The sequence below is a fragment of the Procambarus clarkii genome, chromosome 42 (assembly GCF_040958095.1).
Source record: "Procambarus clarkii isolate CNS0578487 chromosome 42, FALCON_Pclarkii_2.0, whole genome shotgun sequence".
Lineage (NCBI taxonomy): Eukaryota > Metazoa > Arthropoda > Malacostraca > Decapoda > Cambaridae > Procambarus > Procambarus clarkii.
The window spans coordinates 34,224,914-34,243,984 of record NC_091191.1 but is presented as its reverse complement, the minus strand read 5'-3'; the positions used below and the strand labels follow the sequence as shown (position 1 = coordinate 34,243,984).

The 19,071-nt window shown below is 54.4% G+C and overlaps 1 protein-coding gene, 1 long non-coding RNA gene and 1 other non-coding gene across 3 annotated transcripts in view; 2 read left to right on the top strand and 1 right to left on the bottom strand.

Moving 5' to 3' along the window:
- Positions 1-19,071, top strand: part of LOC138373528 (putative neural-cadherin 2) — a 350,877-nt gene that overhangs the window by 307,823 nt on the left and 23,983 nt on the right. The window contains exon 5 of the mRNA XM_069339746.1: positions 132-269. Coding sequence (XP_069195847.1) covers positions 132-269 — 138 coding nt within the window. The remainder of the gene's footprint in view (positions 1-131; positions 270-19,071) is intronic.
- On the top strand, positions 9,442-9,512 carry TRNAT-CGU (transfer RNA threonine (anticodon CGU)). The gene has a single exon. It is a non-coding gene; the product is annotated as a tRNA-Thr (tRNA).
- LOC138373399 (uncharacterized) lies at positions 10,895-12,326 on the bottom strand. The gene is made up of 2 exons (XR_011231178.1): positions 12,064-12,326; positions 10,895-12,012 (listed from the first exon to the last, which is right to left on the bottom strand). It is a non-coding gene; the product is annotated as an uncharacterized lncRNA (long non-coding RNA).

The window sequence follows — 19,071 nt, the reverse complement described above, 5'->3', positions numbered from 1 at the left end:
AACGGTAACACACTACAACGGTGACCCACTACAACGGTAACCCTTGGACGGTAACCTCACATCCCTTGAACCATCATTCAGCTCTCCATAAGGACTATAATGAGTTTCAGAGGTTGTCTTGCCTCGTGCAGCAGGTGACTGCTACAGACGGCGACGCGGGAGAGTATGGACTCCTGCGGTATAGCCTCTCTGGTGATGGCGTCTCCAGCCACGAATCAAGGTCCGCTTTCGCCATTGACCCTCTGACGGGGGCCATCCGCTTGCTGAGGGTGAGTTTGTGTTCACACTTGTGTGGTTCACACTTGTGTTTTGAGAGGGTGAGTGAAGAACAGAAGAGAGGGGAATTAATATTAACGAAAACATAGAGAGAAAGGCAGAGGGAGGGAGTGACTGGAAGGAAGTGAAATGCTAATGATGACATTTACTTGAATGTAAGGGGTAGAGAGAATTGGTGGAGGGAAGGAAAGAAAGAGAGAGAGATGAATGGGAAAACGAAGTTAGAGTTGCACAGATAACGAGAAAAAAGACAGACAACGAAAAAAGGCTAAAAATAACGACTGTTTGGAGTTAACAATCAGAAACTATGACAAATAATTTAAGTTTTGTCCAAAATGCCGGCAAATGGGGCAGCCTGAGGCGTAGGGACCGCGGAGGAAACTCTTACAAAAAATCATCCTTCAAAAGAGAGACCTCGACCCCTTAGTTAAATTAATATGAAATTTCCATTCATTATATTTATCGGACGCAAACACAAGGACCCGTAATGTAGTTACTAGTTACCTAATTACAAGGGCCTAAGAGCTAGTTACTACCAGACCTCAACAAAAGTGCCAGTCGCCGGCTAGCGAAAAGAGAGAGAGAGAGAGAGAGAGAGAGAGAGAGAGAGAGAGAGAGAGAGAGAGAGAGGGGGAGGGAGAGAGAGAGGGAGAGAGGGGAGGGAGGGAGAGAGGGGGAGGGAGAGAGAGAGGGAGAGAGGGGGAGGGAGAGAGAGAGGGAGAGAGGGGGAGGGAGAGAGAGAGGGAGAGAGGGGGAGGGAGAGAGAGAGGGGAGAGAGAGGAGGGAGAGAGGGGAGGGAGAGAGGGGGAGGGAGAGGAGAGAGGGAGAGAGGGGGAGGGAGAGAGAGAGGGAGAGAGAGAGAGAGAGAGAGAGAGGGAGAGAGAGAGAGAGAGAGAGAGAGAGAGGGAGAGAGAGAGAGAGAGAGAGAGAGAGAAGAGAGGGAGAGAGAGAGAGAGAGAGAGAGAGAGAGAGAGAGAGAGAGAGAGAGAGAGAGAGAGAGAGAGAGAGAGAGAGGGAGAGAGAGAGAGAGGGAGAGAGAGAGAGAGAGAGAGAGAGAGAGAGAGAGAGAGGAGAGAGAGAGAGAGAGAGAGAGAGAGAGAGAGAGAGAGAGGGAGAGAGAGAGAGAGAGAGAGAGAGGAGAGAGAGAGAGAGAGAGAGAGAGAGGGAGAGAGAGAGAGAGGAGAGAGGGAGGGAGGAGAGAGAGAGAGAGAGGGAGAGAGAGAGAGAGAGAGGGAGAGAGAGAGAGAGAGAGAGAGAGAGAGAGAGAGAGAGAGAGAGGGAGAGAGAGAGGGAGAGAGAGAGGAGAGAGAGAGAGAGAGAGAGAGAGAGAGAGAGAGAGAGAGAGAGAGAGAGAGGAGAGAGAGAGAGAGAGGAGAGAGAGAGAGAGAGGAGAGGGAGGGAGAGGGAAAGGGAAAGGGAAAGGGAAAGGGAGAGAGAGAGAGAGAGAGAGAGAGAGACAATTACAAGCGCACGAAGGAACTCTCATCCTATAATGGATTGTTGTCGATTTTTTAAATTACATTAACAGTGTTGGTCTGTCTTATTTTTTCTCTGATGAATGAAATGGGAATGTTCCTGCCCGTTCGGGATGTTGGAGACCCTTATCTTCAAGCATGTTGACCTCTCAGCATTGAACACTTTGGCCACCCAGCATGGGAGCACCTTGGCTACCCAGCAGGGTGCACCTTGGCCACCAAGCATGGGGCAGCCTTGGCCACCCAGCATGGGCACCTTGGGCACCTTGGCCACCCAGCAGGGTGCACCTTGGCCACCAAGCATGGGGCACCTTGGCCACCCAGCAGGGGGCACCTTGGCCACCAAGCATGGGGCACCTTGGCCACCCAGCAGGGTGAACCTTGGCCACCCAGCAGGGGGCACCTTGGCCACCCAGCAGGGGGCACCTTGACCACCAAGCATGGGGCACCTTGGCCACCCAGCAGGGAGCACCTTGGCCACCAAGCAGGGGGCACCTTGGACACCCAGCAGGAGACACCTTGGCCATCCAGCAGGGGGCACCTTGGCCACCAAGCATGGGGCACCTTGGCCACCCAGCAGGGGGCACCTTGGCCACCCAGCAGGGGGTACCTTGGCCACCAAGCATGGGGCACCTTGGCCACCCAGCAGGGAGCACCTTGGCCACCAAGCAGGGGGCACCTTGGCCACCCAGCAGGGTGAACCTTGGCCACCAAGCATGGGGCACCTTGGCCACCCAGCAGGGGGCACCTTGGCCACCCAGCAGGGGGCACCTTGGCCATCCAGCAGGGGGCACCTTGGCCACCAAGCATGGGGCACCTTGGCCACCCAGCAGGGTGAACCTTGGCTACCCAGCAGGAGACACCTTGGCCACCCAGCAGGGTGAACCTTGGCTACCCAGCAGGGAGACACCTTGGCCACCCAGCAGGGTGAACCTTGGCCACCAAGCATGGGGCACCTTGGCCATCCAGCAGGGGGCACCTTGGCCACCAAGCATGGGGCACCTTGGCCACCCAGCAGGGGGCACCTTGGCCACCCAGCAGGGGGCACCTTGGCCACCCAGCAGGGTGAACCTTGGCCACCAAGCATGGGGCACCTTGGCCACCAAGCATTGGGCACCTTGGCCACCCAGCAGGGGGCACCTTGGCCACCAAGCATGGGGCACCTTGGCCACCCAGCAGGGGGCACCTTAGCCACCCAGCAGGGGGCACCTTGGCCACCAGGCATGGGGCACCTTGGCCACCCAGCAGGGAGCACCTTGGCCACCAAGCAGGGGGCACCTTGGACACCCAGCAGGAGACACCTTGGCCATCCAGCAGGGGGCACCTTGGCCACCCAGCATTGGGCACCCTGGCCACCCAGCAGGGGGCACCTTGGCCACCCAGCAGGGAGCACCTTGGCCACCCAGCAGGGGCCACCTTGGCCACCAAGCATGGGGCACCTTGGCCACCCAGCAGGGAGGCACCTTGGCCACCAAGCAGGGGGCACCTTGGCCACCCAGCAGGGGGCACCTTGGCCACCCAGCAGGAGACACCTTGGCCATCCAGCAGGGGGCACCTTGGCCACCAAGCATGGGGCACCTTGGCCACCCAGCAGGGAGCACCTTGGCCACCAAGAAGGGGGCACCTTGGCCACCCAGCAGGGTGAACCTTGGCCACCCAGCAGGGGGCACCTTAGCCACCCAGCAGGGGGCACCTTGGCCACCAGGCATGGGGCACCTTGGCCACCCAGCAGGGAGCACCTTGGCCACCAAGCAGGGGGCACCTTGGACACCCAGCAGGAGACACCTTGGCCATCCAGCAGGGGGCACCTTGGCCACCCAGCATTGGGCACCCTGGCCACCCAGCAGGGGGCACCTTGGCCACCCAGCAGGGGGCACCTTGGCCACCCAGCAGGGGCCACCTTGGCCACCAAGCATGGGGCACCTTGGCCACCCAGCAGGGAGCACCTTGGCCACCAAGCAGGGGGCACCTTGGCCACCCAGCAGGGGGCACCTTGGCTACCCAGCAGGAGACACCTTGGCCATCCAGCAGGGGGCACCTTGGCCACCAAGCATGGGGCACCTTGGCCACCCAGCAGGGAGCACCTTGGCCACCAAGAAGGGGGCACCTTGGCCACCCAGCAGGGGGCACCTTGGCTACCCAGCCGGAGACACCTTGGCCATCCAGCAGGGGGCACCTTGGCCACCCAGCAGGAGGCACATTGGCCACCCAGCAGGGGGTACCTTTGCCATCCAGCAGGAGGCACCTTGGCCATCCAGCAGAAGGCACCTTGGCCACCAAGCAAGGAGCACCTTGGCCACCCAGCAGGGGCACTTGGCCACCAAGCATGGGGCACCTTGGCCACCCAGCAGGGAGCACCTTGGCCACCAAGCAGGGGGCACCTTGGCCACCCAGCAGGGGGCACCTTGGCTACCCAGCAGGAGACACCTTGGCCATCCAGCAGGGGGCACCTTGGCCACCCAGCAGGAGGCACATTGGCCACCCAGCAAGGTGTACCTTTGCCATCCAGCAGGAGGCACCTTGGCCATCCAGCAGGGGGCACCTTGGCCACCAAGCAAGGAGCACCTTGGCCACCCAGCAGGGGGCACCTTGGCCACAAAAGCAGGGAGCACCTTGGCCACCCAGCAGGGGGGCACCTTGGCCACCCAGCAGGGAGCACCTTGGCCACCCAGCAGGGAGCACCTTGGCCACCCCAGCTGGGGCACCTTGGCCACCAGCTGGGGGCACCTTGGCCACCCAGCAGGGGACACCTTGGCCACCCAGCAGGAGACACCTTGGCCACCCAGCAGGGAGCACCTTGGCCACCCAGCAGGAGGCACCTTGGCCACCCAGCAGGGAGCACCTTGGCCACCCAGCAGGGAGCACCTTGGCCACCCAGCAGGGGGCACCTTGGCCACCCAGCAGGGAGCACCTTGGCCACCCAGCAGGGAGCACCTTGGCCACCCAGCAGGAGGCACCTTGGCTACCCAGCAGGGAGTACCTTGGCCACCCAGCAGGAGGCACTTGGCCACAAAAGCAGGGAGCACCTTGGCCACCCAGCAGGGGGCACCTTGGCCACAAAAGCAGGGAGAACCTTGGCCACCCAGCAGGGGGCACCTTGGTCACCCAGCAGGGAGCACCTTGGCCACCCAGCAGGGAGCACCTTGGCCACCCAGCAGGGGGCACCTTGGCCACCCAGCAGGGGGCACCTTGGCCACCCAGCAGGGAGCACCTTGGCCACCCAGTAGGGAGCACCTTTGGCCACCCAGCAGGAGGCACCTTGGCCACCCAGCAGGGAGTACCTTGGCCACCCAGCAGGAGGCACCTTGGCCACCAGCAGAGGGCACCTTGGCCACCCAGCAGGGGGCACCTTGGCCACCCAGCAGGGAGCACCTTGGCCACCAAGCAGGGGGCACCTTGGCCACCCAGCAGGGGGCACCTTGGCTACCCAGCAGGAGACACCTTGGCCATCCAGCAGGGGGCACCTTGGCCACCCAGCAGGAGGCATATTGGCCACCCAGCAGGGGGTACCTTTGCCATCCAGCAGGAGGCACCTTGGCCATCCAGCAGGGGGCACCTTGCCACCCAGCAGGAAGCATATTGGCCATCCAGCAGGAGGCACTTTGGCCATCCAGCAGGGGGCACCTTGGCCACCAAGCAGGGGGCACCTTGGCCACAAAAGCAGGGAGCACCTTGGCCACCCAGCAGGGGGCACCTTGGCCACCCAAGCAGGGGGCACCTTGGCGACCCAGCAGGAGACACCTTGGCCATCCAGCAGGGGGCACCTTGGCCACCCAGCAGGGGGCACCTTCGCCACAAAAGCAGGGAGCACCTTGCCCACCCAGCAGGGAGCACCTTGGCCACCCAGTAGGGAGCACCTTGGCCACCCAGCAGGAGGCACCTTGGCCACCCAAGCAGGGAGTACCCTTGGCCACCCAGCAGGAGGCACCTTGGCCACCCAGCAGAGGGCACCTTGGCCACCCAGCAGGGGCACCTTGGCCACCCAGCAGGGAGCACCTTGGCCACCAAGCAGGGGGCACCTTGGCCACCCAGCAGGGGGCACCTTGGCTACCCAGCAGGAGACACCTTGGCCATCCAGCAGGGGGCACCTTGGCCACCCAGCAGGAGGCATATTGGCCACCCAGCAAGGGGTACCTTTGCCATCCAGCAGGAGGCACCTTGGCCATCCAGCAGGGGGCACCTTGCCACCCAGCAGGAAGCATATTGGCCATCCAGCAGGAGGCACTTTGGCCATCCAGCAGGGGGCACCTTGGCCACCAAGCAGGGGGCACCTTGGCCACAAAAGCAGGGAGCACCTTGGCCACCCAGCAGGGGGCACCTTGGCCACCCAGCAGGGAGCACCTTGGCCACCCAGCAGGGAGCACCTTGGCCACCCAGCAGGAGGCACCTTGGCTACCCAGCAGGGAGTACCTTGGCCACCCAGCAGGAGGCACTTTGGCCACAAAAGCAGGGAGCACCTTGGCCACCCAGCAGGGGGCACCTTGGCCACAAAAGCAGGGAGCACCTTGGCCACCCAGCAGGGGGCACCTTGGTCACCCAGCAGGGAGCACCTTGGCCACCCAGCAGGGAGCACCTTGGCCACCCAGCAGGGGGCACCTTGGCCACCCAGCAGGGGGCACCTTGGCCACCCAGCAGGGAGCACCTTGGCCACCCAGTAGGGAGCACCTTGGCCACCCAGCAGGAGGCACCTTGGCCACCCAGCAGGGAGTACCTTGGCCACCCAGCAGGAGGCACCTTGGCCACCCAGCAGAGGGCACCTTGGCCACCCAGCAGGGGGCACCTTGGCCACCCAGCAGGGAGCACCTTGGCCACCAAGCAGGGGGCACCTTGGCCACCCAGCAGGGGGCACCTTGGCTACCCAGCAGGAGACACCTTGGCCATCCAGCAGGGGGCACCTTGGCCACCCAGCAGGAGGCATATTGGCCACCCAGCAGGGGGTACCTTTGCCATCCAGCAGGAGGCACCTTGGCCATCCAGCAGGGGGCACCTTGCCACCCAGCAGGAAGCATATTGGCCATCCAGCAGGAGGCACTTTGGCCATCCAGCAGGGGGCACCTTGGCCACCAAGCAGGGGGCACCTTGGCCACAAAAGCAGGGAGCACCTTGGCCACCCAGCAGGGGGCACCTTGGCCACCCAGCAGGGGGCACCTTGGCGACCCAGCAGGAGACACCTTGGCCATCCAGCAGGGGGCACCTTGGCCACCCAGCAGGGGGCACCTTCGCCACAAAAGCAGGGAGCACCTTGCCCACCCAGCAGGGAGCACCTTGGCCACCCAGTAGGGAGCACCTTGGCCACCCAGCAGGAGGGCACCTTGGCCACCCAGCAGGGAGTACCTTGGCCACCCAGCAGGAGGCACCTTGGCCACCCAGCAGAGGGCACCTTGGCCACCCAGCAGGGGGCACCTTGGCCACCCAGCAGGGAGCACCTTGGCCACCAAGCAGGGGGCACCTTGGCCACCCAGCAGGGGGCACCTTGGCTACCCAGCAGGAGACACCTTGGCCATCCAGCAGGGGGCACCTTGGCCACCCAGCAGGAGGCATATTGGCCACCCAGCAAGGGGTACCTTTGCCATCCAGCAGGAGGCACCTTGGCCATCCAGCAGGGGGCACCTTGCCACCCAGCAGGAAGCATATTGGCCATCCAGCAGGAGGCACTTTGGCCATCCAGCAGGGGGCACCTTGGCCACCAAGCAGGGGGCACCTTGGCCACAAAAGCAGGGAGCACCTTGGCCACCCAGCAGGGGGCACCTTGGCCACCCAGCAGGGAGCACCTTGGCGACCCAGCAGGAGACACCTTGGCCATCCAGCAGGGGGCACCTTGGCCACCCAGCAGGAGGCACATTGGCCACCCAGCAGGGGGTACCTTGGCCATCCAGCAGGAGGCACCTTGGCCATCCAGCAGGGGGCACCTTGGCCACCAAGCAAGGAGCACCTTGGCCACCCAGCAGGGGGCACCTTCGCCACAAAAGCAGGGAAGCACCTTGCCCGCCCAGCAGGGAGCACCTTGGCCACCCAGCAGGAGGCACCTAGGCCACCTAGCAGGAGCACCTTGGCCACCCAGCAGGGAGCACCTTGGCCACCCAGCAGGGGGCACCTTGGCCACCCAGCAGGGAGCACCTTGGCCACCCAGCAGGGAGTACCTTGGCCACCCAGCAGGGAGTACCTTGGCCACCCAGCAGGGGGCCCCTTGGCCACCCAGCAGAGGGCACCTTGGCCACCCAGGAGGGGGCACCTTTCACCACCTTGTGTACCCTTCACCACCTTCTGTACCCTTCACCACCTTCCCTGCCCTTCACCACCTTCCCTGCCCTTCACCACCTTCCCTGCCCTTTACCACCTTCCCTGCCCTTCACCACCTTCCCTGCCCTTCACCACCTTCCCTACCCTTCACCACCTTCCCTACCCTTCACCACCTTCCCTGACCTTTCACCACCTTCCGTACCCTTCACCACCTTCCCTGCCCTTCACCACCTTCCCTGCTCTTCACCACCTTCCCTGCCCTTCACCACCTTCCCTGCCCTTCACCACCTTCCCTGCCCTTCACCACCTTCCCTACCTCTTCACCACCTTCCCTCCCCTTCACCACCTTCCCTGCCCTTCACCACCTCCTCTGCCCTTCACCACCTCCTCTGCCCTTCACCACCTTCCTGTACCCTTCACCAACCTTCCCTAGCCCTTCACCACTTCCCTACCCTTCACCACCTTCCCTGCCCTTTCACCACCTCCTCTGCCCTTCACCACCTTCCCTGCCCTTCACCACCTTCCCTGCTCTTCACCACCTTCCCTCCCCTTCACCACCTTCCCTAGCCCTTCACCACCTTCCCTGCTCTTCACCACCTTCCCTCCCCTTCACCACCTTCCCTGCCCTTCACCACCTCCTCTGCTCCTTCACCACCTTCCCTGCCCTTCACCACCTTCCCTACCCTTCACCACCTTCCTCTACCCTTCACCACCTTCCCTGCCCTTCACCACCTCCTCTGCCCTTCACCACCTTCCCTGCCCTTCACCACCTTCCCTGCTCTTCACCACCTTCCCTCCCCTTCACCACCTTCCCTGCCCTTCACCACCTTCCCTGCCCTTCACCACCTTCCCTGCTCTTCACCACCTTCCCTCCCCTTCACCACCTTCCCTGCCCTTCACCACCTCCTCTGCCCTTCACCACCTCCTCTGCCCTTCACCACCTTCTGTACCCTTCACAACCTTCCCTGCCCTTCACCACTTTCCCTACCCTTCACCACCTTCCCTGCCCTTCACCACCTTCCCTGCCCTTCACCACCTTCCCTAGCCCTTCACCACCTTCCCTACCCTTCACCACCTTCCCTACCCTTCACCACCTTCCCTACCCTTCACCACCTTCCCTGCCCTTCACCACCTAAGGGAGTCGGCGGGTGAGCGGACAGAACACTGGATGCGTGATCCTGTAGTACCGGGTTCGATCCCTGGCGCCGGCGAGAAACAATTGGCAGAGTTTCTTTCACCCTGATGCACCTGTTACCTAGCAGTAAATAAGTCCCTGGGAGTTAGTCAGCTGTCAAGGGCTGCTTCCTTGGGGTGTGTATGTGTAAGAAAAAAAATAGTAGTTAAGTAACAGATGATTGACAGTTGAGAGGCGGGCCGAAAGAGCAGAGCTCAACCCCTGCAAGCACAACTAGGTGAATACACACACACACACACATACACACACATAGGGGCCTCGTAGCCTGGTGGATAGGGCGCAGGACTCGTAATTCTGTGGCGCGGGTTCGATTCCCGCACGAGGCAGAAACAAATGGGCAAAGTTTCTTTCACCCTGAATGCCCCTGTTACCTAACAGTAAATAGGTACCTGGGAGTTAGTCAATTGTCACGGGCTGTCACGGGCTGCTTCCTGGGGAGTGTGTGTGTGTGTGGTGTGGGAAAAAAGTAGTTAGTAAGCAGTTGATTGACAGTTAAGAGGCGGGCCGAAAAAGCAAAGCTCAACCCCGCAAACACAACTAGGTGAATACAACTAGGTGAATACACACACACACACACACACACACACACACACACACACACACACACACACACACATAGATAGAGATATGGTAGAGCCCAGTAGGCTCAGGAACATGTACACCAGTTGATTGACAGTTAAGAGGCGGGACCAAAGAGCCACAGCTCAACCCTCGCAAGCACAAATAGGTGAGTACACACACACACACCTTCCCCATCTCCTGCTGTTGTTGTTATAGATCAGCTACTCGGAACAAGTTCCAAGTAGCACGGGGCTATATTGAGCCCGTAGCCTTACCTGGCACAGCAGCGGGGCAAGTAGCACGGGCTATGGTGAGCCCGTAGTGGACTTACCTGGCACAGGAGCGGGGCAAGTAGCACGGGCTATGGTGAGCCCGTAGTGGACTTACCTGGATCAGGAGTGGTGCCCGTGTAGCCCATCCCCTGTTGTTGTTGTTACAGTATTCAGCAAGGGCACCTAGGGTGAGCCCGTAGTGGACTTACCTGGCACAGGAGCGGGGCAAGTAGCACGGGCTATGGTGAGCCCGTGGTGGACTTACCTGGCACAGGAGCGGTGCCCCACGCCAATTCCCTGACAGCTCCGCAATAAGTACCCACCTAGGCACCCTACCCCCTCCTCCAGGTCACCCCTCTCCTCAGGACCTCCCTTCTCCCCTATCCCCCAAGCTCTCCCTTCTCCCACATGCCCTCCCGTCTCTCACACTCCCAAGCCATCCGTTCCCCCTATACACCCCCTAAGACCCCACACTCTCAACCACCTCACCTAAGCCTTCCCCTCTCCCACCACTCCCCTTATCCCTCCCCTCTTCCTCACCCACACTCCCCTTATCCCCTCCACTCTTCCTCACCCACTTTAGCCTTCCTTTACCCCCACCGCCCCCCCAAGCCCTCCCCCCCTTTTCTGCCCCCCTTCTCCTCCATCCGCCCAAGCCTCTCCTCCCCTATGCGCCCCCCCAGCCTCCCCGTCTCCCCCCCAACCCTTCCCCTCTCACCCCACCCAACCCTCCCCCTCTCACTCCCCCCAACCTACCCCCTTTCATCCACCCCCAATCTCCCAACCAACCCAAGCCCTTCCCCCTCCACCAGTCTCCCATACCAGATCTGCTTCCCCCCCCCAGAGGAGAAGCAGAAGAGAAGAGTACACACACACACACGAGGAAGCAGCCCGTACCAGCTGTCCAACTCCCAGGTACCTATTTATATGTAGGTGAACAGAGCCATCAGGGTAAAATAAATTCTGCCCATTTCTTTCCACCTCCGCGCGGGGATCGAACCCGGAACCTGAGGACTACGAATCCGAAGAGCTGTCCACTCAGAGGTCAAGGCCCCTGTCAGGCTTCCCCCCCCCCCCTGACGCTCTGTCACAGCATCACAGCGCTGACGCTCCGTCACAGCATCACAGCGCTGACGCTCCGTCACAGCATCACAGCATCACAGCGCTGACGCTCCGTCACAGCATCACAGCGCTGACCCTCCGTCACAGCATCACAGCGCTGACGCTCCGTCACAGCATCACAGCGCTGACGCTCCGTCACAGCATCACAGCGCTGACGCTCCGTCACAGCATGACAGCGCTGACGCTCCGTCACAGCATCACAGCGCTGACGCTCCGTCACAGCATCACAGCGCTGACGCTCCGTCACAGCATCACAGCGCTGACGCTCCGTCACAGCATCACAGCGCTGACGCTCCGTCACAGCATCACAGCGCTGACGCTCCGTCACAGCATCACAGCGCTCACGCTCCGTCACAGCGCTGACCCTCCGTCACAGCATCACAGCGCTGACCCTCCGTCACAGCATCACAGCGCTGACGCTCCGTCACAGCATCACAGCGCTGACCCTCCGTCCCCGCTCACACCAATTTTTATTTATTTTTGTCATAGTTCTGAATGGCGTTTTTATTACGGTCTATTTCCTCCTGTGTGAAGTGGGACTCAAGTCCCGCCATTTTTCTTCAGCCAAAAAATATCTAAATCTCCCATAATTTGTTCTTTTGGCTTTCTTTTTTGGCGGCTTTCTTGCTCTTAATTAATTTAGCTATGTCTTCGTAACGGCTTTGTGTTTTTTTCCTGTTGATTATCATCTATAATCCATCACCGTTGTCCTCGTGCACCTCCTTCACTACCGAGAGGGTTGTGTCTCCATCACCATTGTCTTCGTGCACCTCCTTCACTACCGAGAGGGTTGTGTCTCCATCACCATTGTCCTCGTGCACCTCCTCACTACCGAGAGGGTTGTGTCTCCATCACCATTGTCCTCGTGCACCTCCTTCACTACGAGAGGGTTGTGTCTCCATCACCATTGTCCTCGTGCCACCTCCTTCACTACCGAGAGGGTTGTGTCTCCATCACCATTGTCCTCGTGCACCTCCTTCACTACCGAGAGGGTTGTGTCTCCATCACCAGTGTCCTCGCCTGGACCTGCCGTATCCTGCCGTCTCTGTTCCCTGTCACACATAACCATCTCAAGGATCAGCAGCAGAATACATCCTGCCTATCTTCAAGCAGGTACCTATTGTTAACACCACAAGACGTAAGAACAGATTCATCTTCGGACTAAGAAAGGAAAGGTATTTATTATGATAAACGTCTAGGATGATATACCTATTAGCCGGGAATATCAGGAGAGGATCAGGTGACCTGCAACTTAAGACGGATATCAGAGATGGTGGATATATAGTTAGGTTGGATTTGCTGCTGGAGGTTTATCGGGCTCACTATAGCCCGTGCTACATGGACATGTTGTTCTAAGTAGCTAAATCTAAAACAACAACAAATGCTGTTGAAAAAGAAGTAATGAATTTGATTTGAATATATATCTATATAAATAAAAATAGAAATGTTCGTTTATTCATAATCGCCAATCTCCAAAAGTTCTTCACCGACTTGCTTTGAAATTTTCACACGACGTTCTATTCGCATCCGAGCAGGTTTTTAAATACATATAATATAGATGTCACGTCTGTGACGGTAAAAAGAATGTTTTTTTTTAAACTGTGTTTTTCTTGTGTTTTTCATGTTTTTATATACCTCCTTTATACATGCCTCACCTGTAACAGGAAAAAACATGTTTTTTTTTTAAACAGAGCCATCTGTTGGACGTAAGAGCAACACAAGCTGTAATCTCTGAAAGTTCTTCACCGATTGCTTTGAATTGTTTACACAACGATCCATTCGAATTCACGCGTGTTTTGATATACCTGCTATATAGATGCCAGCCCTGTGACAGGTAAAAACAGGCGTTTTTTTCTTAAACAGCGCCATCTGTTGCACATACGACGAACACATGCTATACGAAATATGTTATGATTCCATTTCAATGTTTCCGATTTCATTGATAAATTGAATTTTCATAAATTTCTATTAATGCTCATTTTGAGTTAATTATTTTGTGTGACACTGCGGTGGAATTGAGCTGTTTTGTATACCATACCGTTCATTTCGTGAGTATAGTTTATGTTTTAACTTTTTCATTATTTTTCATTTTGTTTTTTTAACTGTTTTTCTTATACTTCAGTGATGGGAACAGCTGGGGCCAGATTCACGAAGCAGTTACGCAAGTATTTACGAACGTGTACATCGTTCCTGAATCTTTGATGGCTTTGGTTACATTTATTAAACAGATTACAAGCATAAAACTTCCCAATCAACTGTTGTTATTGTTATAAAAAGCCTCCTGGGGCTTCGGAGCTCATTAACTGTTTAATAATTGTAAACAAAGCCGCCAAAGATTGAGAAAGGATGTACAGGTTCGTAAATGTTTGCGTAACTTCATCGTGAATCTAGACCCAGACCAGTTGATGTTCCCAATTTTCTGGTGGAAACATCAGGTCATTTGATCATCAGACGAGGGAGTGTGGAATGGTGGGAAGGACGAGAGGATGGGAGAGGGGGGAGAATAGTAGGAGGCACGAGGGGACGGGGAAGTGGGAGATAGTGGGGAGGACGAAGGGACGGGGGATGACGAGGAAACGGGGGAGTGGGAGATAGTGGGGAGGACAAGGGGATGGTGGAGTGGGGAAAGGTTAGGAGGACGAGGGGATGATGGTGAGGGGGATGATGGGGAGGAAAAAGGGACGAGGGAGTGAGGAATGGTTGGGAGAACGAGGGACAGGGGGAATGGTGGGGAGGACTAGGAGACAGGGGAAGGTTGCTGTGGCTCAGCCACGCACATGCGTTGCTGAGCCACAGCAACGCATGGCCGGGTACTGTTAGTATATATAAATATATATATATATATATATATATATATATATATATATATATATATATATATATATATATATATATATATATATATATATATAGGGGGGTACCACCTCTGGTGCAATTATAGGGACCCACAGCCTCAGAGAAGGGAACACAGAGCATTCAGGAAAAAACTTGCCATTTAACTCTGAATACGTAACAGTGTTTGCTTCTCCTACCACTCCACTTTTTTTATGGTGTACACTTTATTATGCAAGGTTATACAGTTACATATCTGATTTTATAAAAAAAATTAACATTAAGAGGACACAAAAAAAGTTCGCTTCCTAGAGGCTGTAGATTTCCTCGAACTCCTCCGACGCCGGGCAGGAACCGAGGATGCAGCGAGCATTCCCCCTCTGGATCGCGACACTGAGGCGCTGAAAGAGAAAACTTGCTGCTCTAGGTTCTCTTGTGGTGTCAATGAGCTTGGAACCAAGATCCTTAAGAAACCTTCTTGCACTCTCTCCCCATGGGCCTAGGGTCTCAGACCCTATTGGAACGAAGTTGTACCGATGATCTAATTGCCTGTACTTGGCTGACTTGTCTCTTTCTCTGCGTGTCGCCGCGGCTCCTGCTGTGCCGGCAGAGAGGTTGATGTATGTGGTTGCCAGGGTGGATACACAAGTATAGTCCCATGCCAACTGTCTGCCACCCTTCCACGGTCGCAGTGTGATTCCGTCTGGTCGGCCGGCAAAGCTAACAGAGTCACGGTTCAGTAGGTTGCGGGGCTCTCTCTCCGCTGGACACTGAGCAGAGGCAAGGCTCCTTTTAATGATGTCATTGACTTCGTCGTGTCTAGTGTGCCAACCACCAGATTTTCCACAGTGCAGGCCATGCAATCCATATTCGTCAGCATCTGCCTCGCCGCAAATACACCTATGAACAGTGTGGATAGGGGCAGCAAGACGGAGAGCGACTGCAATACGGAGCTCCTGCGGATCAAGACGTGTGCCTGTCGCAGACATAGGGATTGCCAAAAGGAAGTCCCCTGCATGGGGATCCTGCACAGCTGTGAGGCGTGCACGATCACTGGGGGTTGTTGCTGCCTCCTGCAAAGCTGTGGCTTCTTTGTCTACAATGGGGCTGTCCCAGCTGGATTGTTTCTTGCCTTTCGGCATGGCTGGTCTGAGTGCTGGGTCTGCCATGGCACCCCATTTCGTGTCGCATTCCGTGTAGTGGGGGTCCTGTATCCCCGCTACATCACTCAGGGTGTCAGGTAGAATTTCCTTAACCAGGTCATCTGATGCTGAGGAGGAAGACAGGAAGGCTGGGACAGCAATTTGGGTAGCAGTGCGGACACCCAAGCCACCGAGCTTAACAGGAAGAGTGGCTTGTTTCCACTGGCATTCGTTGAGGGAGAGGTTAACAACTTTTTCCAGCATGGTCTTCAGTAAGAGGTCATACTCTTCAAGCTTTCGGCTGTCGTAAGATGGGGCGCATCTCAGAAAGTAGGTTAGCCTCGGAAGGGATAGGCATTTGGTGAGGAGATAAAAAGCATCGTGGGCATCGATGTCACCTATTCTGTCTTCCATCCTCCTAAGGTCTGCGATTTTCTTGGCAAAGATCTCCTCAATGACGTTAGACCCGAGGGGGGCTCCAAGGAGGGTGCTGTTCTCGGCCCTAATGACATGGGCTCCAGGCAAGGCGGACCTTATTCTAGCTACGATGTCTGGGTTGGAGGAGACTACTTCACACTTGGAAGGGTTCAGGACGAGACCCAGGCTTACTTCTTGCTCCCTTATTTTCCTGATATCTGACAAGAGGTGGTCTACGGTGCCAGCTATAGTGCCATCATCCAAAAACCAGATGTTGAACTCGCTGGACAAGCTTTCGGTGATTTCTTTTAAGACTAAGCAGAAAAGAAGGGGAGCAAGAGGATCACCTTGCTGAACACCTTCACATGATCTGATTTCATGTTCACCAAAGAGCAGTTTTGACTCACCACTGTAGCACGATAGTATGAACGGGTAGAGGGGCCGGAAATGGCGATGTACGGCACAAAGTACTGCATCTCTTATGTATATATATATATATATATATATATATATATATATATATATATATATATATATATATATATATATATATATATATATATATATATGTCGTACCTAGTAGCCAGAACGCACTTCTCAGCCTAATATACAAGGCCCGATTTGCCTAATAAGCCTAGTTTTCATGAATTAATGTTTTTTTCGACTACCTAACCTACCTAACCGAACCTAACCTAACTTTTTCGGCTACCTAACCGAACCTAACCTATAAAGATAGGTTAGGTTAGGTTAGGTAGGGTTGGTTAGGTTCGGTCATATATCTACGTTAATTTTAATTTCAATAACAAAAAATTGACCTCATACATAATGAAATGGGTAGCTTTATCATTTCATAAGACAAAAATTAGAGAAAATATATTAATTCAGGAAAACTTGGCTTATTAGGCAAATCGAGCCTTGCATAGTTGGCTGAGAAGTGCGTTCTGGCTATTAGGTACGACATATATATATATATATATATATAATATATATATATATATATATATATATATATATATATATATAATGTATATATATATATATATATATATATGTATATATATATATATATATATATATATATATATATATGTATATATATATATATATATATATATATATATATATATATATATATATATATATATGTATATATATATATATATATATATATACTATATATAATATATATATATATATATATATATATATATATATATATATATATGTCGTACCTAGTAGCCAGAACGCACTTCTCGGCCTACTATACAAAGCCCGATTTGCCTAATAAGCCAAGTTTTCCTGAATTAATATATTTTCTCTAATTTTTTTCTTATGAAATGATAAAGCTTCCCATTTCATTATGAATGAGGTCAATTTTTTTATTGGAGTTAAAATTAACGTAGATATATGACCGAACCTAACCAACCCTACCTAACCTAACCTAACCTATCTTTATAGGTTAGATTAGGATAGGTAGCCGAAAAGTTAGGTTGGGTTAGGTTAGGTAGGTTAGGTAGTCGAAAAAAACATTAATTCATGAAAACTTGGCTTATTAAGCAAATCAGGCCTTGCATAGTAGGCTGAACAGTGCATTCTGGCTACTAGGTACGACATATATATATATATATATATATATATATATATATATATATATATATATATATATATATATATATATATATATATATATATATATATATATTACAAGCCACAATTTTATGCCACAAAAAATTGCGACAATTATTTTGTGCCACAATTTTGTGCCACAAAAAATTGTGCCACAAAAAAAGCCACAAAAAATTGTGCCACAAAGCCTGGCACAATCTGTTACTTTTTGGCAATGCATGCTTAGGTGTACCAGACAGAGGAGGCAAGACACTGGCCTCATCCGTCAATAAAGCAATTAGGGATTTTCCTAGGGCTGACAACCTAGTCCGCCTCCCCAAACACCGCCGAGGCAGACCAAGTACGACAATCAGCGACAACAGAAAATTAGGTACCCAAGTCAGCAAGTAAATTGAAGAGGGCAATACAGTCGGGGCACTCAGGTTGATCACAAGTGAGGACAAAATTTTGCCCAGGGATGAAACCACAGCCTAAGCACTGAGAGAAAAACACCCCCTCAGGGCCGTAGGTGGACCTCTCCCACAGGTCAGGCTCGCCCCTAGCCAGGAACCTCTCGTCCTTCGGGAGTCAGAGGTTTATAAAGCTATCGTTTCATTTCCCCCGGGCTCCTCAGGAGGCTACACCGGGGTAAGACCTCAACATGTGAAGGAAATGGTGAACCCTGTTCTTGGCCCAGCTGCAGAAGCGCTCCTGACAGAAATCACAACGTTTGTCAACAACTGCCTCGCCGGGTTAATCCCTGATGAAATCAAACCATTCTTCTTTGGTGCATCCCTATGTGCCCTGAAAAAGAAGGGGGGAGGGATCAGACCCATTGCCGTTGGTAATACCCTTCGCCGCCTAGTTGCAAGGGCTGCTGTCAGAAGTATCCGAATGGAAGCAGCCACGATGCTGCAACCCAACCAGCTGGGGTTTGGAGTCCCCCAAGGCTGTGAAGCAGCGGCTCATGCTGCACGAGCCTACATTAGCTCTCTTACTGAAGACCAGGCAGTAGTAAAAATTAGATTTTAAAAACGCTTTCAACTCGGTCAAAAGGGAAGCAATCCTCACTGCAGTCCAGGAACATTGCCCAAGCATTCTCCCGTTTGTGTCAGCAGGCTACAGCAAAGACTCAACCCTCCTGTTTGGCAAACATGAAGTCACCTCAGCAGAGGGAATTCAACAGGGTGACCCACTTGCACCGTTCCTCTTTTGCATAGCGGTTCGAGAAATTACAACCAGACTGTCCAGCGAGCTCAACATCTGGTTCCTGGATGATGGCACTCTGGCAGGCACACAAGATTCCCTGCTAGAAGACCTACAGCTGGTGAAGACACGGGGGGAGTCCATGGGTCTCGTTCTTAACCCCTCCAAGTGCGAAATTATTGCATCCAGTGAAGTAATCATTAGAGCAGTGAAATCAGTTCTACCAGAAGCCTCAGTCGTTAAACCTACCGACAGCACACTACTCGGAGCACCTCTGGGCCACAATGCCATTGCTGCAGTCCTTGACGAAAAGTTTAGAGACCTAAAGAGGATGGAAGAGAGAATTGGGGACTTGGACTCCCACGATGCCCTCTACCATCTCACAAAGTGCCTTACCTTGCCCAGGCTAACATACTTCTTAAGGTGTGCACCAACTTTTGGCAACCCACTTCTAAATCAATATGATGAGCTCCTCAGGTCAATATTCAGGAAGGCGCTCAACCTAGATTTAGATGACAGTCAGTGGGACCAAGCAACACTACCAGTGAGATTTGGAGGGATAGGCATACGAAAGGCAACTGAGGTAGCACTTCCAGCATTCTTATCCTCATTTACAGCAGCCAACGAATTGGTAAGGCAGATCCTACCAGAGCGTATGAGAGAGACAGCGGGAACTCATGATCAAACGTTCATCGAAGCAGCCAGACAATGGGACACCATTGCACACC